The sequence below is a fragment of the Emydura macquarii genome, unplaced genomic scaffold, assembly GCF_026122565.2.
Source record: "Emydura macquarii macquarii isolate MOO-44397 ecotype Brisbane River unplaced genomic scaffold, CSIRO-AGI_Emac_v2 contig_3390, whole genome shotgun sequence".
Taxonomy (NCBI): Eukaryota; Metazoa; Chordata; order Testudines; family Chelidae; genus Emydura; species Emydura macquarii.
In genome coordinates, this window is record NW_027133527.1 from 2,410,363 (window position 1) to 2,434,795 (window position 24,433).

The following is a 24,433-nucleotide window of genomic DNA, read 5'->3' on the forward strand; positions in this document are numbered from 1 at the left end:
GCTCTGGTTTAGCTGACGAAAACAACGTCCTCCCTGCTCACTGAGAAACAGCACTGCCTGGCTGCAGAAGGCTCCGGCTTTTCGGCAGAGTTGAGCGCTCACGGCTCCAATTGAAATCAACGGGATCTGCAGGTGCTTGTCCCCCCCCGGAAGGCAAAACCCTACATGTGGCAAGTTGGGCACCCAGAAACAAAGGGGCCCCAAATCTATGGTCACTTATGAAAATGCTGGTGCTACAGGTTCCCCAGACCGTTAAGTAGAAATGAAGCTGTTTCTAACTGAGGAGGAGTCCAGGGGTGATCGTGCTCATGTGAGGTTTTCATAGCAACTGCCCAGCTGACATTTTCTTTTAAGAATCTGAAGTTTTCAGAGACAGGAACAAAAGAGAGCCCGGGAATCCAATACCTCTGAACCTGGGGGGCACGGGGAGGGTAAGATCAGAACTTTGCAGCTCAGGCCTGCCCCTTTGGTCGGTGAAGAACGGACATTGATCCCACAAATCTTATGTGCCTGCTCGATACATACTCTGGATTAGGGGTCCCATTGAAATCAGTGGGTTTGCTCTGAGTTCACAGCTGAGCATGTGCATAAGTCTTTGCAGGATTAGGGCCTCATACAGTTGGGGAGTTAGAATTAGTCAAAGACAACCACCCCATCCCCCAGCTGACATGTCAATACAAATCTTTTTCGTAAACAAAACGAGGGGGCTCCTATCCTGTCCTTGGCTGGCAGGCTGGTGCTTGTGACTGAGCATGGAGATCTTCAGGCAGGGACACAGAGGAATCCTGAGGGTAAGGAAGCAGACACAGCTGTCAGTCAGCAATGGCTCTGTGGTAGGTTATCTTGTCCCCAGTGGATGTCTCTGCCTGCAGCTGTCTGGGTGCTCTTGGGCGGAAGCAGCACACATCCCACATTACAGTGGGGAAGTACCAAATAACTGACCACATGCACTGACTTGCAGTATCTAGCAGGAGACACTTTTAATCAAACTGGGAGAGAGACCAGCTTTGTACAGGGGCAGAAGCACATTTCTGGGTAAGGACGAGATACAGCTGAGTCTTGTCTCCAATGGATATGGCTTTGGATTTTAGCAACAAACGTGGACCATGGGCAGGCAGGCGGCAAGATGGGACATATGCTAGAATGTGTGCTTAGCCTTTCTGAAGCCCTTTTGCTGGGGTGCTAGGCACACGGCTGGGGCCTTCGAGAGTGGAAGATAAACTAGCTATCCTTCTGACTGATCATAAACCCTGGCTGAGCTCAGCTGCTAGCAACAGCCAGGGACGGGGCATTTAACTGGGGCTGAAAAGAGCTCAGACTGTACTTCCTTTGTAACAAAAAAGCCAGAGCTGCTGAGAGTCAGTGGAAAGCCCCAAGCACTTGCCAATGCGAGGGAAGAAATGACTCGGCTAGGAATCATTGTAAAGTCATGTCCCCTCAGTGCGAAGTCACACCCAGGAACGCCATGCTGGGAGGGACTGGCATGGTGCTGGTTATCGGCCAGTGGCTCAAATCCTCCAGGCTGCATTTATAATCTGTACTAGCATTCTCCTGCTCTGCCTGACGCGTTGCTCCCCAGAGCCTCAGTCCTGCAGCAGCTTGTGTTTTATGGTCGAGCTCTCTGAACAGAGGTGAGCAAAGAGGATCCCAGCAGCCGTGCGGGCGCGCAGCTCGTACATGTCATAGTCGTGGGCCCATTCCACGTTGCCCCAATGCTGGATCTGAGAGAAGAGAGAACCATCAGCTGACTAGAGTTAGTTGTAAAGGGGTTTGTGCTGCAGGACTTCTTGGCCTGCATTTTCCCGTCTGTGAAACAGAGAGAATACCTCCGAGGAGTGGCACAAAGCTTCACTAGCCGGTGCCTACCCAGCATTCAGAGATCCTCAAGTGAAAGGGGCTATAGAAGGCATTATAGCCTGATCCAAAGCTCATTCAAGTCAGAGTGGAAAGACTTCCATTAACTTCACTGGACTTTGGGTCAGGGATGGTTCTGTGCAAGGACAGAACTTTCTGTTCACAACAATCACATTGGTGTTAATTTAGCCCTTAGCAAAGTGCTCAGGGCTGGTCAATACACAGAAATAAAGACCGTTCTTGGGCTTTGCACTGTGAGTTGGAGGAGGGCAGAAAAACAGCCGTCCAGCTTCTGCAAAAGAAATCCACAACCTTCAGCCCTCAAAGCGCCTTTGGCTGTTCATCACGTGACTCAAGCTGAACATTTGAACCGTATTGACCAGCGGGTGCCTGGCAGAGTGAATGTCTCTTGTAATAGCAGGCAGTTCCATTGCCTGTTATTTGTGCTGGGAGATCACTTGTCACACTGAGATTATCGCTATTTGAATTATAGGGCCAGAACTAGGACATAATTTACCTGGTATTCTTCCTCCAGACGAGACAGCAGCACGGCTTTTTCTACTGTGATGTGCCTGTCTATCAGTCCCATGGACAGAATCAGCGATTTCAATTGTGTGATCACATATTCTATACCTGGGAGGGGGAAAAATATCAAACACGAACCACAATTACTTATGCAAAGTAACGTCAGCATTTTCACGCCTTCTGAAGGTGCAGCCAAGACATAATATGTTCCTGCAGGATCCGATGGTTGGATGATCCCGCATACCTCGGATCAATGCACTCCTCAGAGTCATTCCACAGTTAATACACATATGCAATTCCCTTTGCTAATCAGGATCCATTGTTTCTGTGATGCTGCATCTCTGACTGCAAACCACTTCCTCTAATTCTGAAACACCCCCTTACAACATAATAATGCCACACCACTGGATACAGAATTGGAAGGATTCCCTTCTGCAGGATGGCAGAGCTCACATCTCTTCACTGAAGAGCTGGGGATGAGATCTGTGAACACACACAACCATTGAGGAGAGGGAGCGAGGGGAAAAGGGACCTGATCCGCGGAGATGCTGAGCGTTGGACACACTCTGAAGTTAAAGGGAGCTGGGGGTGCTGAGCACCACTGAAAATCAGGTCCATGTAGAGGGTAAGGGGAGGAGACAAAGAAGCATGAATCATTCTCAATCTCAGCTAAGTGATCAGCTAGAGTCAAGGCCAGATTCGGGATCCAGTCAACTTACTGCCCAGGAATGCAAAAGGTGGGGCCTGCGGTCTTGTGGTCCCCCGCTGAAGACAGACGTACCAAAATACCAACCAACAGAAGTGCCCCCAACCTTACCCCAAAAACAAGCTGTAAACAAAAGGAGGTGACCAGAAATGTTTGTAAAAAGGATTGGCGAGGCCCTGCAAATCAGAACAGAGAGCATGCTTTTCTACTAGGAATCTGTTCAGTGTCGCTCATCGTCTTTCTACGAGGTAGCCAGAGACTCCAGTGGGTTTATAATCGACTTTGTTTAATACGTTTTTGTTTTGAAAGAAGAATGACACAATGAATAAAGAGGGGATGTGTCAGGGTGAAAATCTATTTTAAAATATTTACCACTGAACTGAAAGAATGTGTGTCTTGGGCACTTTTCACCGTTTATTCTGTTTATTCGCATCTTGCACTTCAAGGAGGATGAGCAATGAGAACGGATTAGTTAGTTTCACCTGTGTTTCCAGTAAGATTCACTTTCTGGATCTCATTCACTTGCACAAGAGTAGAACAGCTGGGCTGCAAATAACCACAGCGCTTACATTTTAAATCTAAACTCAAGGGGCTTTAGTTTACTGGAGGAAAAAAGTAATGAAACCATAAAGTCATTTCTGAGCGTTTGGGGTTTAAAAGGCCCCCCCCCTTTTTTTTTTTTTGGTTAACATAGCCTAAATTTTGGACCAAAACCACCTGAGAGTGTCACGTTAAGGAAAAAAATATATTTCAGTAGTTCTGAGAGACCGAACAGAACTGTACAGACATTGGACAGTGAAGAGACAGCCTCTGCTGTACAGAACTAGAGCTAATGGTCTAGCTTGGATTTATTTATTTAAAACTACAATCCCCCTTTGTTCCCTCCACTCCCATTGATTTAAAGTCTCCCTTTCTTCCCCAAAACGTTTCCATTGCACTGGTTACTGCTCAGAGAGGAAAAGGCTTATATTCCAGCGATGCTTCTTGTACCCTGGATGGACAGACACACCAGATAAGTCCTCATTACCTTGCAGTGCCCACATGTTGTAAGATGCCAAATGGCTGGTGAAAGCGTCTTTGGTCGTGGCTGGGATGTGGGGCCCCATGATGCTAGCAGAGGAGCCGATCTCCACGTTGTACCTGGAGTGAGTTAGATGGCACCAGATAAACGATTAGCCATTGAGACAAGTGGGCCTCAGTATCATTATGAAGCAAAACTATGGCTAAATTCCGCCCTTATGCATGCAGGCGCAACCCTCACTGATGGTCAGCTGAGCTTATACCCGCGTTTGCAAGGGCCAGATTTGCCCCTCAAGCTCTATGTGGGGACATTTTCTACCCACAATGTGCTGCACCAATTCATTCCCAGAGCCTGTCAGTGCAATGTGGTGTGTGCAGCAACAGCTGAGCTTGCTTATGAAACTTACAAGCCCGATTCCCTTCTTCTTCCATGGGCTGAGAAACCCCCTGAAGGGATCACCCAGACATCACACTGGAGGCTGGCCAGCAGCAGCTCTTCACTGCTGGAGACCTGAAACCCTTTAGGAACAGTCTCTGCCCTCCAAAGCCTCCTCCGTACCCCGCAATGCCCTCTTTCCATGGCCCAACAGGCTGGTACCAGAACAGCTCGTGAACTAAATTTTTTCCAGCATGACTGGTTCTCAAGGCAGTGCAGTGACAAGTGCCTTAGGAACATCACAGCGAGGGCAGCTAGCAATGAGGAGGGAAAAGTCTTTGGGCTTCTTACCTTTTCTCAGCCCACTCAATGATAGGATCCCATTCATTCTTCTGCAGTTCTACTAGGGTGGCTGGCTCCTCTACCCTGTAGCTAGGATGTTGCAACAAGAAAACAACCATCACCAACAAATCACTGGCCTTCTTCAGGCAATATGTGGAGCAAACCCACTGGGCAGCTACGCCTGTTTCGGGGATGACAGGGAGAGCCCCGTATTTGAAGAGCAGGTACCGACTTTAAGCTCCAAGTGAGTAGATGCTGTGAGCTAAGGAAAGGAAGAACTTCCACTGACAACCCTCCCCCAGTTCCAGAGCCCTCATCTGGACAGACCACCAGCCTGGTCTTGAGCCCTCCAAGGAGGAATGCTGATCCCACAGCCCTGCCCACATTTAGGGCCTGATGCTGTGAAATCTCTGCCAAGTCTGTGCCTGTGTCCTCCTGAAATAACTGCAGGGGCTGTTCACAGTCTGGAAAGTCCAGTTCCCTGCCCACTGGAGTGCCAGCCTATAGCTCTGCTTCACACCGCTAGAGACCTTTGCAACCACAGGCCACAAAGCACTTTGACCGAAGGTGATTCAGTTTTACAGATGGGGAAACTGAGGCACAGAGAAGGCCACTGATTTCTCCACTGTCAAATTGGCCAGCAGTCGATCTCAGTGCACACTGGATCAGGCCCTAAATTGGCAGTGGGATGAAGTGCTGTCCAGTGGCATTTGTCACAAAGGCTGCATTTGTGCCAACCAGTCACCCAGCTTAATGTGCTTCCAAACCTCTAGTCGCCCTTCCTGCCTGCCCAGCTGGAAGACATAGTAACCCATAATAATGTAATGAGACTGGCCTAGCTTCTAAACCAGAGGTTCCCCTAGTGAATTTCAACCCCAGACAGTCTCCTACCAGACAGTATCTGTCTCCAGGAACTTCAGAGCTGCTCTGATCAGCTGATCTTTGTTTCGCTGAGATGGATTGTCCAAAGCTGTGTAGCACAATGTGGTCTGCAAGACAAAAGACAATTACACCAGCCAGAAACCCGGGTGGATGGGGGCAGTGGTTCAGATTTTACAAGGACCCAGACAACAGCTGAAGAATCCTTACTGTGCTAGCGACAGATTAAGGCATAGTGATGCAAAGCCTCGCCTGGGAGGCTTATGAGTCCAAGCCCACTGGAAATGACAGGAATCTTCCCAGCTTGGGATCGGCTCATGAAATGCAGTGCTCCTGTGAGCAGTGACAGGACGGGAGCACGCTGGAGGCGTTGGGGTAGGGAATCTGGATGAGAAGCATTTCTAGCTGTGAATCAGGTCCCATTCACATAGGAGTTTGGGCCATGTTGGCGGCAGTTGTTAACCCTGGGTTTAGACCCAATAGCTGCTAATGGGTGAGGCGCGCTTTGCCCCAGCACTGTGGGCCAGGCAAAACCCAAGACAGTGTTAAAAAAACTTACTAGATGCAGTCCCTTTATACATCATTCTAGTTTGTTTGTTTAGCTCAGAGATGTGGCCTGCAGAGACTACAGCTCCCAGCATGCCATGCTCCACCTTAATCCAAGATGAGGCTGCCTATAGCAGTGGCCCCAATGAAATCACTTGTTAGATTACCCCAGACACGGGGGCTCACCGCGGAGCCTTCTGCCGGCAGAGCTCACCAGATGCATGGTGTAGAACTTGATGGTGTCCTGCTGGGAATCCCATTCTGTTGCAACGGCAATAGCCAGGGCCTTGCTGGGGACAGTGAAGACTTTGGCCTGGGGCGTTTTCAGCTTCCTGTGGTCCAGGTTTATTTCAAAGCCATCTGGGGAATCAGATTAGAAACCCGGGGGGATTACAGGGGAAAGCACATGAGGGATCCATGTGCAACCCCCGAGCAAAAGGCAGATTCAAAAGCAAAGCTGAAAGGGGCAAACTCATCCCTGGGGCAACGCCAGTGATACACCTGGCCCAGGAGTCTCACCATTGAAGGCCTCAGGGGCCCCGCACTCAACCAGAAAGCAGTTTCCCTTCACATGGTTTTGCCGGCCAATGGGGAAAGGGCAAACCAGGTTTGTGACAAAGCTGGCTCTCAAGGTCTGGTCTCCAGGCATAGCCAGTGTCTGCCTGGGGGCAGGACCCACGTTCCAGGAGGAGCCTGGGACGATAACCGCCCTTCCCTGTGTCCGGCTGTCACACAAAGGGCCGGACACCCAGCCAGAACTGGCGGAAGCACTCACCTTCGCCTTGGGAGATGCTAACGTTCTGGTAAAACCTCTTCCTTTCTGGGGGGAAAATGTACATCCATTCAGAAGGCAGCGAGAACAACAGTTACATCCCTTTTCTCATCCCTGCCCACTGCAGAGCTGACGTGCCAGCTCCCCACCCCACCTCCACCGGCAATGCTGAGCCTGACACAGCTGGCCTCCCTCTCCGTCTCGGGACCTCGCTGGTTCACAGTCCTTCTACACGAGCCCATGTGCCTGAGTCCCTCTGGAGCTGGTTTCAGGGTTTGTCTGTGAACCAGGGGCCCCTCTTTAAGCAGGCCCAGCTGTAGTCTCAGGCCCGTTGCGTCCAAAGCGATGGGCGCTACATTGACAAGTGTGTTATGGCTCATTTGGCTTCGTAACACTGCACCAGGCTCAGCCCTGCTGTGAGCCGCCTGAAGCCAGTGGGTCACTCCAGCAATGCCCAGGTAGAAGTGAGACGCCCCATGTATAGCACCCTTCCTCCACTCCCTCCCTCCTAAAAGCAACCCCCAACCCGTGTGCTTCAACAGAGGAATACGGTGTTGGCATATTACGCACTCCAGATCTTTTTCTCCATACAGCTTTCACATGCTGGTGTGAATGCAAACACCACACTGCTTTAGAGAGCTAGAATCAAGCTGCTTGGCAAAGCAGATTGCAGGCAGTTCAAAGAGCAGGGTCCAGCAGCGAAGAGACAGGCAATGCAGCTGGGGGAGATTTCCTCGGTAATCCTTCTTGCTACCAAAGGGATGGGGGCCGATTTCCAACTCAAACCATGCTGCACTGGGCACATGGGTCCAGATCCACAGCAGTACTTAGGCACCTGCCTCCCACTGAAATCAAAGGGAGTTAGACCCTAAACACCTTTGAGTCTCTGGGCCCTAGGCATGACAATTGGCACCTACAGACACCTAGATCAAAGGACACTGGGAATGGATAGAGGAGGTTTTTAAGACAGACTCATCTCATAGCCCTACCCGATAGGTGCTGGAGTTTACACACCCTGTCCTACCCCTGAACCTCCCCCTTCCCTACCCCATTATAACCCGGTCTGGAAAATTCATCTGCTGGATGTGCTACGCTAAATCACCTTCCAAATTAATTTCCACCCCTGCATTCAGAATGGGACTGCTGCACCGGGGAGGGGGTCAAATGGGGTCCAGCTGAGGCCATCCCTCCTCTAGCACCTTCCCGGACCCAGAACTGTGTAAGAAAGGCCCCCCTGTTCACTCTGGGGGCACGAGGACCAGGTGCTGTTTCTTCTCCCTCACACCCGGTGGCAGAAGAAGCCAAAGCAGCACACTCAGAGAACTTGCAGCAGTTTTGACTGGACTGTCTGTGCCCAGTGCTGATCAGCTGCTTGCTCCAGCCTGCTCTCCCACTCCCTTCACCGGTTTCCCTCCACACCAACCTCTCTTACCCTCTTCTCCCCTGCCCTGCTCTTTTCTTTCCACTTAGCTGATCCACTCATAAATAAACCCACCAAAAAAACCAAGCCAAACCGTGGCACTAACCTGTCATTTGCTGCCACCCCAGTGTCCACTCTGCTTAAGTGTTCTACTCTCCCCCCCCCCGTGTCTGTCTGGTCTAATTAAATTGTATGCTCTTTGGGGCAGGGATCACCTGCTACTCTGTACGTACAGCACCTAGCACTGTGGGGCTCACTCTCGGTTAGCCCTTAGGCACTATTGTAATAAACGTGACTGATGATAATATTAAACAGGAGTGAGGCCCCGGTGCGTAGGGCAGGTCTGGAATACATGCTGGTGCAATCCTTCCCCCAAGCCCCTCTTTGCCAGACTGAATATTAAACTAGCCCTGTGTCAATTGACCAGCTGTCCAGACACTGTCTTGGAAACAAAATTTACCAGCTGTCAAAAGCTTTGCTCAGCTGGTCACAGCTGTTCCACCTGCTGGAGAGATGCAGCAACTCCAATCAGGGGGAGGTTAGGTGGGTCACCACCATATCCAGCCAGCTTTTAAAACAGCTCCCTCTGGTGTGATGCCAGCTGTGCAGCAACAGGGAAAACCAGCATCCTGAGTCTAGTACATCCCCAAATTACAGCAACAAGCTAACCTGTCATTCTGCCCAGAATGCCCTCTGCTTGGATCCAGGAGCATTGCCAACAACGCACCCTACCCCATGTCCTGAGTGCATGCATGTAGATGCCAGGGATACTGCCGTGTGCAATTTAATATACTGGGGGAGCAATGCTCTCTTTGCTCTTCATCAGACCTTTAAGCTGAAGATCCCCCTGCCAGTTGCACCCATTTTGTCCAGGAGCACATCTAGTGCAATGGCAAGTCTGCCCTTAGGGGCTACAGGCCCCCGTTTTAGAAGCAGCTTCCATCTGGCACCTGCACTGTTGCCTGGCACAACTATTAGACATCTAAATGGCACGAACAGCACCTGCTAATTCCCTGACTGCACCCACCCGTAAGACAGCTAGATACCTGCACTGACAGCCATCACACCCACAGGATTCCCCACCCCAAGCAAAAACCACAGGGGCAAGAGTAGATTCAAGGGAGTCCTAGGGCCTGTGTTACGCAGAAGGCCAGATTAGATGATCACCGTGGTCCCTTCTGGCTTTATAACGGGAGAGATGTTCAAAGCGACACTTCCACAACTAAGGAAGGATGGCCTAGTGGTGAGGGTGTTAGCCTGTGGCTCAGGAGAACTAGATTGGATCTGCTGCTCTGCCACAGATTTTGTGTGTGACCTCAGGTTCCCTGTGCCTCCAGGCCCCATCTATACAGTGGGGAATAATAGCCCTGCATAGCCTTACAGCTGAGAAGGAATACATGAAAGAATGCAAGGTACTCAACACTTAAGACAGATAGAACTGACAGCATGTGCTGGCCGCTGCGTCAGCGGGGCTGTACACAGGCACAGCAGCGGGCTCACATGCCATCAGCAGCGGGGGCATGAGGCCTTAGATTTCAAGCTCGTTGGGGCAGCGATGTTGTTTTCTTTTGTCTCTGCAGCACCCTGTACATATGCAAATAATAAATGTTCACCGTCAGGTTTGAAATGCCTGGGTCTCTACGACGACTGCTTCAAATGTTCAGTGAGGGCCCATCCACCAATTAAAGCCCTCCTCCATAAACAGGGGTCCTGCCCCTCTCATAAACTGTGCTTGCAGCTGGCTTTTAGGATTGGCTAAATCTACCACCCACGAATGTCCCTGCAATTTGCAAATGACCATGCTGAAATTTCCTGAGCCTGAAACCCAGGGCCGAGCATGCCGCAGGATCGCTTCCCAGCCGTGTCCTCACCTGTTGGTGGCGTGTACGCCCGAGCCGTGCCTGGCAGGGAAAGGCTGGGACCCCCAACAGGAGAAGCCATCGGGCAGAGCCACGAGGCCTGAGGCGGCCTGGTGCGGAACAGCCGTTGACAACTGCGCCACATGCTGGGGAGGCAGCGAGCCAGCAAGATGGGGGTGGCCTGGCCCTGTTAAATACCTGGGCTCCTAACCCCCCCCCCCCCCGCCAGGATCAATGCCTGCCCCCCAAAGAGCTCCCCTACAGGATCAGTGTGTCCCCCGAGGAGCCCACCACCAGGATCAATACCCCCCTCCGAAGGCCCCCCCGCTGGAATCAACGCCCCCCCCCCCAGAACCCCCCCTCGCCCGGATAAATGGCCCCCCTCAGGAGCCCCCCTCGCCGGGATTAATGGGCTTCTCCGAAGGACCACTCCCCGCTGGGATCAATCCCCCCCGCCGGGATCAATGCACCCCTCCCCCGCTCCCTAGAGGGTCCGCACAGCCCCGGCAGCACGCACAGCCCGCTCCCCCTCGCTCCGGCGGTGCGCACTACGGATCCTATTAACCTCTCGGTCTTGCTCTCTGGGCGCCGCCATCTTGCCGACCCACGTCCAATCAGCATCACAAACGCCTTTTGTCCCTCCGAGCGCCCCGTCACGAGGACCCTGAGGAAACTACGAATCCCAGGAGGCATTGCGGCCGGGCCCTTGCCCACGTGACGCCCGCGGACCAATGGGCACGGCGCGCCGCCCCTCCTCCCCCCGCCGCGCCCGGCGCTGGGCCAATCGGAAGGTGCGGAGGCGCCGCCGGCAGGGAGGGAGGCCCCGAGCCAGGCGGCGGGGGCAGCCGGCGCGGCGCGGCGAGTTGGTTGGTTCCCAGCCCGGGCGGCCGGGCCGGCTCCCCGCTGCCCGTGTCACGCTGGCGCCCGGGGACCCCCCCGAGATGCCGGTGCGGAGCGAGTGCTGCTGCCCGGCGGGGGCCCGCGACCGGGGGGCCGCCAGCCTGGTGCCGCCGCCCCCCATCAACACGGCGCAGCCCGGCGTCGCCACCTCCCTGCTCTACAGCGGCGCCAAGTTCCGCGGCCAGCAGCGCAGCAAGGGCAACGCCTACGAGGTGGAAGTGGTGATGCAGGTGAGACCCCTGGGGAACCCCCCCGCCCCCCCATCGGGGAACCCCCCACCTCTCCCCCCAGCGTCCCCCCGCCCCCCCATCGGGGAAACCCCTCCCCCTCAAGGAACCCCCCCCGCCCGAGCGACCCCTCCCCCTCCCTTTCGGGGAACCCCCCCTCCCCCCGCGCCCAGGCCCCCACTGCTCCCTAAGGCCTCCCCCCCCCCCCCCCGACCATCCCCTGGGGCCCTCTTTCTCTAGCTCCCCATTCCACAGACACCCGCATCCAACCTCCCTCTCTGGTATCTCTGCTCCCGCTCTTCGATTGGGACCCTGCCCCCTGAGATCTCCACAGGGACCCCCTGCCCTAGCACACCTCCTCCACCAGAGACTGGGATCCATCCGCCCCCAGAAAGACTCCCCCTGTGGGGGGGGGTCCCCCCACTCTCAGGGCACCCCCTCTCTCAGATCAGTATCTCCTGCCTTCTGTGACCTCCCCATGGGGACCCCCTGTCTCTAGGGCAGCCCATCCTCAAAGATCAGGTGGGGACCCCTGGGCCAAACAGCACCAGCAATACCTGTGAGGTGGCTGTCCAGGGGCGGGCAGGGGAGCAGGCCTTCATGGCTGTAAATGTGCTCTGCGACAGCAGCATCCGTGAGGTGATGCAGGCGGATCCCTCTTCCCAGAGCACCCCTTGCCCCACTATCCATGCCTGCACTACAAGGACAGCGGTAATACGGACAACAGGAACGGCCTCTGAGATGGAGGTGGTTAGGCAGGTGAGACCCCTCTAGAGAGCCAGATACCTCCAGGCCCCCACCCCAAATCCCTTTGGAGAGCAGGCCCCCCACACACTGCAGAGCCAGCAGTGTCACAAGGGTAATGGTGCTGGAATAGCATTCCCTTTGATGAGCTGTGAAATCATGAGCTGTGCCAAATCTGCTCAGCAAACAGTATTCCCCCCAAATCTTTCATGGAGCAGAAGGGGTCGAACGCAGTAAGTGAATGAACCCCTGTGTGAGTCTGAGGCCTGTTCCCCTCCATTTCAGTGGAGGAAGAAAAGCAGCTGGGATTGGCTGAGTGGGTGGGTGATAGGCTGAGTGGGTAGTTGCATGGTAGGCCAGCCTGCATCAGGAGGGCTGGTGAGGAAACTGCTGCATGCTAGTCACCTGCGCCTAAGCGGCCCCAGACATCAGGTTTTCAGGTGGTTTGGCCCTTCAGCTCTCTGGGCCCAGGATTCACAACCACTGCATGTCTAGTTCCTGGCTCTGAAGCTTTTGGATTTCACGCTGTGACAAGGGAACAGTGGCCATGTCTACTGGCACGTCAGCAGCACAGTCCCACCGCCGCAGCTATGCCGTTGTGCCATAACGTAGGCCCTTCCCACTGCGACGGAAGGGCTTTTTCTGTTGCGATAGTTAATTCAGCTCTGCGAGCAGCAGTAGCAGCTAAGGCCAGGTCTACAGTAAAAGTTACAGACACGTAGTTAAGCTGACCAGACCCCCAGTGTTAGGTCAATTCTGCCACATGGGGAGGTGGATTGACCACAGCGGTGGGAGATACTCACTACAGAAATGGGAGGGTATCTACACTGAAGTGTTACAGCGGTGCACTGTAACTACAGTGTAGACATAGCCTCAGTCCTTAGAAGAATTTTTCTGTCATCCTAGCTGCTTCTAAACTGAGGATTAGGTCAGTTTAATCATGGTGCTCAGATGTGAATTTTTCACAACCCTCAGTGAGGTAGCTAGGTTGATCTAAATTGTAAGTGTAGACCAGGCATTAGAACAAACCAAAGCAATCAATCCTGGAAAGGAATGTAGCAAGAGCAGCTGTTGGGCCCAGCTGTGCTGCTGGGATCTCTTTAACTGAGCACTTGTCTCTGCAGCCCTCCCATTCCTATTTAGAGTGATTGTTTCTCTGTGCTTTATTTTTAGTCGTAGGCATTTGCATGATCACTTTGGGCAGAGCTGGCGAGATGTGGGGTCGTGTGTAAGCGGCAAGCCAGATATCTGATACACTCTTGCTATAAAACATTCTGCGTGTTACAGCTCCGTTTCCAACTGGATTGCAAAAGATCTGTGGGCTTATATAACAAGAGCTATGATGAAGCCTGACGCATGGGTCAGTGTTGTGGAACAATGTCAAAGTCCTACGGTCAGCAGACATGAGTAGCATTTAAACCACACTGTCAGTGTTACAGACAGTGCTACATTTGTCAACAGCACAAGAGTACCTGGAACAGCTTGCTTCAATGGAGTCATCGTAGGGATATTCAGTTTCATTACAACTCTTCTTCCCCCAAAGATTACCCAGCCTTTTAGCTTAAACGCTTATTTTTGTGTGTCATCTGAAAGGCAGAGTTAACAACAATTATTCTGCATAAGTGCAGTGAAATATTGCGCTTAACCTGTTACCGGTGGGAAAGATGCATCTTTACATTTCATGTCTGGGTTTTTCAGACTCTTCGTTTTGCTTTGAGAACTGAACTGGTGATTTGTGGATTTCCAAGCAGAAGTTTCTATAAATGCTGTTGGCTTTGGAAGCGCTCTGGGTGGACGTGTCCCAGTAACTAGACGCTATATGGTCAATAAATGAAACATTAAGTCATAAGCCCAATCACAGGGCTGGGGCAGGGGAGAAGTGAAGGCATTGGAAATGGGAGACAGGTATTTTTTTAAGATACAGGTTGAAGAGAGGTAAACCAAGACTTGTCCAGACAGCAGACATTCCAGAGAAAGCTCTTGTGTGCAACAGCGGTGGTGTAGTTTACAAGGGACCAGGCATCAGTGCTAGGTAAGCAGAGAGAAATCATTGAGGTAGTTATGGAAGTGGCAAGAGACAGATTTACTAAAAGTAGCCCTCAAAGCCAAGAGTTTCAGCTGGAGAGGGAGAAAGATCTGATTGTTTGAGCATGTTTCCACTGGTTTTGTCACTCGCAGATGTCTAGATTGTTGACAGCCTGTAGTTAGACCAGCTGACAGATAAATTGGGAGATCCGGCTCTGTTGTTGTACTGTGACCTTGGGCATATCCCTTAACTTCCAACTCAGCTTCCCCTTCTGTAAAACAAGGACACTTACTCATCTTTGTAAAACATTTTGAGATCCTTGAGTGAAAGTGGACATATAAGTGGGAAATATTATTAATTAGCTGAAAGCAGATGAGGTATTCCCAAGCGTGCTTGCCAAAAAGGTAAAGTGGATACCTCTAAATGATTCTCTCCTCAGTCCGTGTAAAGCTGTGTGATCAACATGAATGACCTATGAACAAAGCTGGGCAATGCATTTCTATACCATCCTTGACGGAACTGAGATTTTAAGACCCAATGCACCAAAGTGTATTGGACCAACTTGGGTATCTTTTCCCTGGGGGCATGCACTTATGGATTTTGTGCTCTCTGTCCTAGCATGTGGATATGGAAAACTCCTATCTTTGTGGATACTTGAAGATTAAAGGCCTTACAGAGGTGAGCACTTGTTACTAAACTCCTTTTTTTTATACTCCATGGGCATGAAGGGCAGCCTCTACTCCAATTTCTGGCTATAAGTGTGAAGGTCTGAGAGGTTGAGCCCATAATCAAGAGGACTGTTGGGTACCTTATTTCCCTTCCTTTCCTGTTTTTTACACAGTGTAAACCAAATAAATATAAATGGTTTTGTAGAAACTTAGTTTAAAATTGTTTTAACCTGATAGCAACACTTTAAGGGCTGAGCTGAAGAGGAGCTGACTCGGCCACCACCAGTTAATTGGCTTTGTTGCCCCAAACCTCCAGACAAGCCAGATCTTCTGGAAGTACTTCTCTCCACACCCTTCATGTAGGACCTGCATGTGTTAACAGCTGACCTCTCAGGCATTCAGCAAGATGACTGGTTTAACACGCAGCTTGTTGGGGCTCTTTCTACCTCTGCATTCCTTTCCTCAGTTACTTTGCTTACAAGCTTCTTCAGACACAGGCTCCTTATTTCAGCTGATGCTACCTTAGAGCTTATCTCTGTCGGAGAGCTAGCTGAGAGCTTCCACGCAGTGGGACTGTGAAGTAGGTAACAGTTTCAACATACATGAGTGGAGGAAGCGCCTCCAGTCTAATTCTTCTGTATGTCTTTGGCTGATCTCAGTCACACTTTTCTTTAATTTCACTGTATCCTTTGATCCTTTCTTAAGAAACACGTTTAAGGTGTGGGGAGTAAGCAGATAGATTGCGGGCAAGGGGATCAGTGTAGGAAAGATGAATGAAGAGTGCACTTTACCGGGGCCCGGAGGCCCTGGAGGGTCCCAGCCCAGGCTGCAACCCCCATTACCATGAGGAAAAATTTTTCATGGCTCATGAGATTGTATGTATGGGATGAGGGATTGTGGTATGTGTGTGGGAGGGGGCCCGTGTTACAAGTTTGTACTGGGCCTGAAAAAATTATGCATGGGCCCTGCTAACTGGTATCTGAATGTGTGTCCTCTCCTATACAAGCCTGTTTTTGTTTTGTTTTGATTTTAGTTTTTTTGTTGGCAAAATTCCTAATTCTTTAATCTTTTCCCCCCTCCTCCTAGGAATACCCAACCCTTACCACTTTCTTTGAAGGGGAAATAATCAGTAAAAAGCACCCCTTCTTAACGCGGAAATGGGATGCAGATGAAGATGTCGATCGCAAACACTGGGTAACTAAACACACTGGCAACCAACTACAGATCTAAAACTACCCCAGACATGTCACCTGTTTAAAGGGATACGTGAAGGATTTAAAACAAAAAACAAATTAAGGCTTTGTTGTGATATATCTTTGTTGTTGATACACAAAGATGGCCTGAAAAATTCTCTCTTCTTTTGGCTTTCTCCTGTACGGATTCTTTCCTTTCCCTTTTTTTCACCTCCACTAATGTAGCTACATTGATGTTGCTGCACCAGTGCAAAACCCTGGTGTGAACACATTGTATTGGTGAAAAAAGTGATTGGCACTGGCATGACTCAGGCTGGTTTGAAACTGGGGGGGGAGCTCTTCTGGTACAAGTTGCTGTCTACCCAAGTGCAGCACTAGTGATTTGCACCAGTGCGGTGACATCTGCACTGCTATGTCTGTGCAAGAATCACCAGTGTAGACAAGTCTGTAGATCAGGAATGTCAGTTCTGACCTTCCCTGTCTTGGCTGGAAGATTTCTTTGCAGGATTTACAAGTGCTGCCAGCCAGAATCTCTGGGCTGCTCCTGAGAACGAATGATACGATCTTCCAGTTGATGGGCCCACACCTGGAGTAGGCCTTGTGGGGGTAGGAGTGAAATGGAAGAGACCATCATGGATACCTGTTGAGTAGGAGGAATTTCTGTCCCTCAGTTCCTGATGGAACATACTTGTGCTGAGGGAGAGACAGGATAGGGGATATCTGCCAGGCACCCGACTGTGTGGGGCTTCTCTTTCCTCACTGAAGGTGGGTCTCACATGTATGCTGGTGTGCCTATCTCTTGCCTGGGCACAAATCACTTACTGTCTTCACCCCTGAGAGTTGCGTGTCTCTACCCAGCATGTATAAATAGCGGCTGTGTGTTTTGTAGCCCAAGATGGTTATATCCCAGAATCTCACTTGTGGGTTGATTGAAGTCATTTCACAAACAGTGGTGCTAGGGTACCGCCGTGGCAGGCCTTAGATGTTGGAGCCATCTCTCTCCTGTAGGGAGGGGTGAAAAGATGCTGGGTTTCGCCAAGTCAGGTAATTTTGAGTTTTGTCCTTAACTCTTCCATTAAAAATGTTCTCGAGTGTTGGTGAAAGGTGCCGGCTCGACAACCCTGGAAACTGAGACCTTTTAACAACAGAACAGTTACAGGTGGAGTAGCCATAAGGGTGTGATCTTCAGCCAGGCTCTTCCAGAGAGCAAGCATAGGGCAGTCAGGTTCCATGGCCCATTCCGTCCTTAATCCCTCTGCTGTGACTTGCCTGCAGAGCGCCCTAGCAATGGTGGCTTTTGATATGGATGTCTGCCTTGGATCAAACTGGATCAAGGCCACATAACTTAACTCATCTAGTTGGCAAGCTAGTCTGACTTGAATCTGTGACTCGATAGTTTAGAAATCATAAATTGCCAAATTTGGAGTTTAAAAAAAAAAAATCCTACTGGATTATCTATTTCCCATTCCTGACAACGCAGGGTATGGTTCCTAGAGAATCTTACTGGTAACACAATCATCACTTCTTAAATTTTGATCATTTAAAGCTGGCTCTGCTCTTGGAATAGATTTTTGTTTTTCCTTTGCTTTCAGGGAAAATTCCAGGCCTTTTACCAGTATGCGAAAACATTTAACTCTGATGATTTTGATTATGAGGATTTGAAGAACGGTGACTATGTCTTCATGAGGTGGAAGGTAAAAACTGCCTGTATGTATGTGTCGTCCCATCTGCTCCCCCAGCTAGCTGGTCTGAAACTACCAATACTTAAAACATGAACTGCATCGATGCTGCATACAGAATGACATTCCAGGAAGGGCGTGTTTGTAACAACACTAAGGATTTATTCCTCCTTGCTTGAAAAGGATGTAAACGTCTTAAAAGTTGCACTTTTGTCCAGTTATTCTGCACTACACTGTTGAGACGTGTAGGTAACTGGAAGAAAGAAGAGATGCAATTATTTGTCTCCCCCCCCGCCTTTTTTTTTTTTTTTTTTGCTGTTTGTTTTTGATGCACCATAGCCAATTTCTTTGTTTCCACAGTATAGCTAAGTGTTCCCCTCCTGTTTATGTGGGTCTTTCATGCCATTACAGGGAGAGAAAACCACTCTGGAAAATGGGATCGTAAAACAACAAATTGGCAGGTGGATTCAGGGGCAGGTGTGAAAGAGCTGAAACTACTAATACGCTCTTTGAAACAGGTTGGGTTGCAAATGGACAGATTAAAACTGTTGCAAGGGAGGTCTTGTGAGAGGGTCACTACATACCTGCTGAGTTGTCCCTTTGGTCCATGCTGTTATGACTAAAATGAGTTCACAGCTATGAAATACTCACTTTATTCTCAGCCACGTCTTTCTCACAGTTTCTAGTGCTCGACCCCTCTGACATATAACACGTGCAGATCTGCACCCCAGGACATCCAGGAGGCAAAGGTTCAAACCCATTTTAAATACAAACTACTAATACGCTCTTTGAAACAGGTTGGGTTGCAAATGGACAGATTAAAACTGTTGCAAGGGAGGTCTTGTGAGAGGGTCACTACATACCTGCTGAGTTGTCCCTTTGGTCCATGCTGTTATGACTAAAATGAGTTCACAGCTATGAAATACTCACTTTATTCTCAGCCACGTCTTTCTCACAGTTTCTAGTGCTCGACCCCTCTGACATATAACACGTGCAGATCTGCACCCCAGGACATCCAGGAGGCAAAGGTTCAAACCCATTTTAAATACAAACCCTCGTTACCTTTTGTGCAGGAGCAGTTCCTAGTCCCAGATCACACGATCAAAGACATCAGCGGTGCTTCCTTTGCTGGATTTTATTACATCTGCTTCCAAAAGTCTGCAGCGTCTATAGAGGGCTATTACTACCACAGGAGTTCAGAATGGTAAGGGGAGCTTCCTTCACTTCTACAGGCTGAAGGATGCTAGCGGTGTCTGGGGTCCTCTGCCACTTGACAGCCCTGGAATTGGATGTAGGACCCCGCAGTGCTACTGAAAGATGTGTTCCACCCACTCCACACACAGCCCCTGACATCTGAAGCGCAGGCTGGCGCGAAGATGAGGTTTCTTTGGTGTGGTTAGCTCAGCTGTAGATGCCAGCATCATAAGTGGGATAAAATGCTGCCCATTTACGTACCTATTTCTAGCTATGCCAGTAACACGGAGCACAATAAAATCGAGGTCAAAAGATGTGAAGGGAGGGGTAAGGCAGCTGCTGGTTACTAAGTACCGTTGCTACATGTCAAAAGCAAAAAGCTTTTCTTTCCTTCCTTCTGCTTGTCTGGCATCTTCCTTATTGTATGCTGCCCGAGTGACTCATTTTTCAGCTGCTCGCTGTTGGGAGGAAGCTGTGACTTGTGTTGCACATTATGGCATAGCGAAGCCACACGCCATCTTGAGATTAAAATACTGTCTCCTCTGTGATGCTGGCGATTCACTTTTAACCTCCTCGGGGTTGACTCTTTCCGGATGTTTTCCCTTCCCCGCTTGCCCTGTAGCATGGTGTGCCGATGGCCAGTGTCTGTCCCTTAGTTACAGGGCCCACCAGCAGGTCAAAGTCATGGGCTCGTGTCTGCCTCCTGGACTTGGCTCTTTTCGATGCTGAGGCTTTGGTGGCACCGTTAGATGCTGTTAATAGGGTTTTCTCACTGGCTATGGACCTGTTCCTATATTAATACCCCATATTGGTATCACCATCCCAATAACTCACATAAAGCTTCGTGGTGAAGAGCTGCTAACTTGACCCCTTCAGTAACTCCACCCCTTGGTAGCTCCTTTCCTGGCATCTAGCACATGTAAACTAGCCCCCCTCCGTCCTTACTATCCACACATCTCTGTAGCTCATGAAGAAGGAATGGCGGAACCACCATGCAAGGGGCTCTTTCCGGAGCCGAACTGTTGGTCGTAGCTGCATTGGCACGACCTCGGTCTGCCGTGCTTCTAGCAAGGTGCTATCCCATGCAATGGAGCAGAGGCTGCCTGAGGGCTCAGTAAGCTTGTGCTATGCCCAGCCCTCCACACTAAGCACTAGCAAGTCGCAAGCTTCTCGCATACTCACTCCCTTACTAGGGTAAAAAAGGCGGGCTGTGTGAATGGGGAACAGCAGCACAGTTTTGCTGGTGCCAGATTGGCCTGCCCTGTACTTGTTCTGCTCGTCACATCTGGCTTGAGCATCCACGCAGCCAACACTCTGCACCTGCCCTAGATAGGATCAACTGCAAAGCGGCCATCCCTGGAGGAGGCAGGCAAGGATGGTTTGAAAAGAGTGAAGAGCGTTCTTGTGACTTTCTTCAGTCGGGTCTTGTTCAGATCAATGCTTCTCGGTCTGCAGAGCATCTGCCAGACCCATGGTGAGCAGGCATGTCCTAAGGTGCTGGCTCTCCTGGTGTCTCCTGCTAGCTCGAGTTAAAAGATGATTACCCCTGTATTTTTAGCAATATCAGGAAAGTAAGTAATTGCCACAGGGATGTTAGGTGATTGCGAATGGGTGGGCGGTCTGGGCAGCAATGAATGGAACACTCTTATGAGTTTGAGAACCCTGCAGGCAGGTGCACCTTTTTCTCTCTGGATGTAATGAACGCTTCAGACATTAATTTAAAAGCGTTTTGTGAATCATGACAAAACACAACCAGCTGGAGACAATCCAAAGTGATGGGACTGAAAATCTAAGAGGCATGTTTTAGAGCTTGCTTCCGTTCTGAAGTTGAATGGTCAGATCCTAAAGTGTAACCAGCTGAACAGATGCAGGGCTCAGGGAAAGGTCTGAAGGGGAAATGGCCCACTGTGTCTTGTAATTCTTTCCTGTTTTTCCTTCCACCCAGGTATCAGTCTCTGAATCTAACTCATGTCCCTGAGCACAGTGCACCCATTTACGAGTTCCGATGACAGGCGGACAGAATGATACCAAGTGAAAACAAACTGGACAGAAGAGAGTGTGATCTGCCACGAGAAATACGTCCCTGGCGGAGCAGGGCAACACGCGCTTCTCTTCTGCCCAATGGACTTGTGAAAGAAAGCATGAATGTCAACTCATCCGACCCAAGGAGCATGACTGCTGGAGCTGGGCTCTCCCTCCTGCCAAGTGGCAATTTGATCTTTAATCTGATTTTAAAGCTACCTTTAAATGCACTTTCTTTTTGCACAGCTAATTTCTTTATCACTGAAATTCCTCCTGGCCCACTTCTGGAAGTTTAGTCCTAGCTGGAATCAATACCACGTCCTCTGAGTAATAAGAAAACATAAGCTCAGCACTTATGGTTTTGTGTTACATCTGAGTATGGATTGAAATACAAAGAACTGCGGCCGTTCACGTTTGTCGCTCAGTCTGATAGCCCGTCCGCTTTCAGAGCCCGGGCATGTCCATGCATTAGCGAGGCTTTGCCTAGCGGAGAGAACTGCTGATCTGCAGAGTCCACTACAGAAGCATTTGGCTGAGACAGACAAGTCTTGAAGGCCTAATGAATCTTCAGCTCATACTGGCTAATGAGGTTAGCCAGAGCTGCAGATCTCTCAGGAACACTAGACACTCCTGAGCTGCAAGCTGTTCCTTTGTCTTGAGACGCCATTGGGAATAGATTAAACATAAAGACTTCCAGGCCCTCAGTAGAAGTGGATCTGAGCTCTGCTTACTAAGTGTATATTTGCTCTTTATTTAAGGGTAAAAAATTTTAAAAGAGACTTTTAATTAAAAAAAATATTTTTATGGTTCCCTTTCCCAAGGACCCTATGGCAAATGCACAATTATTCAGAATTACATTTTACCGTTTTCACATTGAAAACCGTGAATGTCTACATTAGTTTTTTATATATATATATATGTATGGATATATGTAATCAACCAGCAGCTTTGGAAAAATCATCCTGGTACAAGTGGCACATTGCAGAAATGATGCTATTGAACTGTTTAGCATTTGTACCTGCTCTTCATGCAACATCACTGCTTGATACCTTTATATCGGGCAAAACAAAAATACAACAGAAAACAATGGCTGTCTTACAACTTTGAAATGTTAAAGTGAAATAACTTAAGGCTTGTGTGCCAAAGTGTGTGCGTGCGTGCGTGTGTGTGTGTGTGTGTGGGTTTTTTTAAGACATTTTAAAAGTTGGCTTATTTTGTTCAGTTGACATGACACTCTCTGTGTGCAGGGCTTTTGTGGGACAACTTAACTTGCATTTTTCTGGGTGTTTAAAAAAAAAAAAAAGACGCTATTAAGAAACAGGAGATTTGTACCATGAGAGCAAATCAATTTTTAAGAATGTTTGCCACAAAGCCCTTCACTTATCGAGTGCTAAGTTGTTGTTTTTTTTTAACTATTCCTTTTCACAATGTCCATATTGTATCTTGCAGAAGCTGAGTTGCTTATTTTAAGCCTCAATGGGAGAGCATTCAGGTCTCAGTGGGCCCACTTTGTATATTCCACATTGGGAACTTTTGCTTAAGGAAATGAAGCTGTTTAGTCTGCTCAGTGATCTAGTATTCAAAGCTTTGTCCCGTGACCCTTATTTATTCTAGCTGTATCCCATCTTCAAAACAAAATTGGGAAAAGGTGCCTAAACAGGCAAGGAGGGGGAGGCAGCTTCCATCTTTCAGGTTAGACGGGAAACTGCCTGGTGTATTAAAAAAGGTGAAGGACTCGGGAACTTAACTTCTATTAGGTCTTGATTGATAGCAATGATGCAGTTAAAGAATGGCTAGAAGACAAATGGCAAAATGATCTCAGTCAAGATAACAGCCAGAGGACAAGAGTGGGGGTGATAGGTGTTTAGATCCACTATTATGATGGCACAATAACTTGGATAATGCACCTTGGCACTACAGGGGTTGCTGTCTCACTTCTGTGTATTGGAAGGGATTTGTCCTATTTCAGAGAAGGCTGTTTTGACCAGAAAATGGGAATGGAATATTTTTCTCTGTTTTCCAAACTGATTAGGCCCACCTGCAGTAACTCCTCCTTAGACCTTTTTAACAAAAATGACATTTGCAGATACTTTTAATCGGTTAGTTGTTTATATGCCTCTGGAGCAGTGTGCGGTATTGGCACTGATACCTGTCCTAGCACTATGACATTTTATGACAATTATGGTAAGGCTTTAACTTCCTAAATGCTGCTGTGGCCACATGCAGAAACTGGGTTGCAGGAGGTCCCTTGGGTCATCTAATGATCTGTATTTCTATCCAGGAAGCTCTCCTAATGTGTTCCCTAATCCACTGAGACTTGATGTTTTTGAGAGGGAGCTGGAATGGAGAGGGCTCCTTTTTCCCCTCACGTATTTAGCCATCATAAAGCATATTTCAGCTGAAATCCAAAAGTTGCAAAAGAGTGAAAAAGTTTGAAGGGATTGTCTTGCATTCAGAAAATGAGAAGCTTTTATTCTGTAAAGCCTTGATTTGCTTGGGTTTTTTTTTTTCTTCTAAAACTGTTTGATAAGCTAGGAGGAAATGCTATTAACTATATTGCATTGTGGTGAAAGAAAACTAACAAGGTGAGACTTCTTGGGGAGAGTAAGTCTGAGGCTGGATCTTTGAATCTTGTGAAAGGTTTTTTTAAAACTAACGGGTGTAGATTGAGTATATTTATGATTAATTGCGGAAAAGGAACTGGGAGAAGTATTTTGCAGAGCTATCAACATCCAAATTAAAAAGAAGTGTATTTTAAGGAGCGCTTGTGTGTGTGTTTGTAAACTAAAGCAATTCTTGTTTCATTGGAACAGCAAGTTGCATCTTGCTGATCAACGTTATGGCTGGAGAATCAAATAAACCACGTACAGTGGCTTTAATTGGAATACAGCTGCAAGCAGAAAATAAGCTAACAAGTTAGAGTGAGAAAGTTCTCTGTAAAACTCTCTTCCAGAGTGTTAGTTTTATAGAGACCTTCTAAGTAGCTGTATTTAGCCCCCTCCTTTCTTGGCTTCTTTCTCAAACCAGCACTGGCTGGCAACTGAAAAGTCAGCTGACAACTCCCACACACACTGGTCCAGGCCTTAAAGGTACAGTAGGGACAGCACAACTCTTACAGCTCCACACATCAAACTTGGGAGATGGCCACTTCAGGAAAATCAGCTCTGTAGTTAATTTGTGTCCACTGTTCTGCCTTAAAGAAATGTTTTTCCTTCCTTGGAAAGGCTGAAAGTTTTTCTGTGGCTTTGGAATTGAGTCATGGTTGTTGACTAATATAAAGTTAATATCAATCTGTTTGCATTTGCTGTTTCTCTAGTGGCTGTGGGGAGATTATTGCTAACAAATTTTCTTCTGGGAGTCCATGGTCAATTTCCTGCAAATGCTGGTTTTTCCCCTTCCAATGGCATCCTGTTTAAAGTTTCAGAGCTTTGTGATTATATCCAAATGTTAATTAACGGGATACCCTCGAAACCTTTAACAG

The 24,433-nt window shown here is 49.0% G+C and overlaps 2 protein-coding genes across 3 annotated transcripts; one reads left to right on the top strand and one right to left on the bottom strand.

Moving 5' to 3' along the window:
- Positions 1-406: 406 nt before the first annotated feature.
- ATPAF2 (ATP synthase mitochondrial F1 complex assembly factor 2) lies at positions 407-10,500 on the bottom strand. 2 transcript variants are annotated; one of them, XM_067534148.1, is made up of 8 exons: positions 10,312-10,500; positions 7,024-7,068; positions 6,463-6,608; positions 5,715-5,812; positions 4,833-4,913; positions 4,113-4,225; positions 2,372-2,487; positions 407-1,721 (listed from the first exon to the last, which is right to left on the bottom strand). In XM_067534148.1, the coding sequence occupies exons 1-8, from the start codon at positions 10,442-10,444 to the stop codon at positions 1,584-1,586; spliced, it is 870 nt and encodes a 289-aa protein (XP_067390249.1). In that variant the 5' UTR covers positions 10,445-10,500; the 3' UTR covers positions 407-1,583. The 2 variants fall into 2 exon arrangements, with proteins under 2 accessions (XP_067390249.1, XP_067390250.1); XM_067534149.1 differs by lacking the exon at positions 10,312-10,500 and adding an exon at positions 7,591-8,469.
- Positions 10,501-11,106: 606 nt separating this feature from the next.
- On the top strand, positions 11,107-23,713 carry GID4 (GID complex subunit 4 homolog). The gene is made up of 6 exons (XM_067534309.1): positions 11,107-11,429; positions 14,815-14,874; positions 15,951-16,058; positions 17,650-17,751; positions 18,810-18,940; positions 20,876-23,713. The coding sequence occupies exons 1-6, from the start codon at positions 11,241-11,243 to the stop codon at positions 20,937-20,939; spliced, it is 654 nt and encodes a 217-aa protein (XP_067390410.1). The 5' UTR covers positions 11,107-11,240; the 3' UTR covers positions 20,940-23,713.
- Positions 23,714-24,433: the final 720 nt, after the last annotated feature.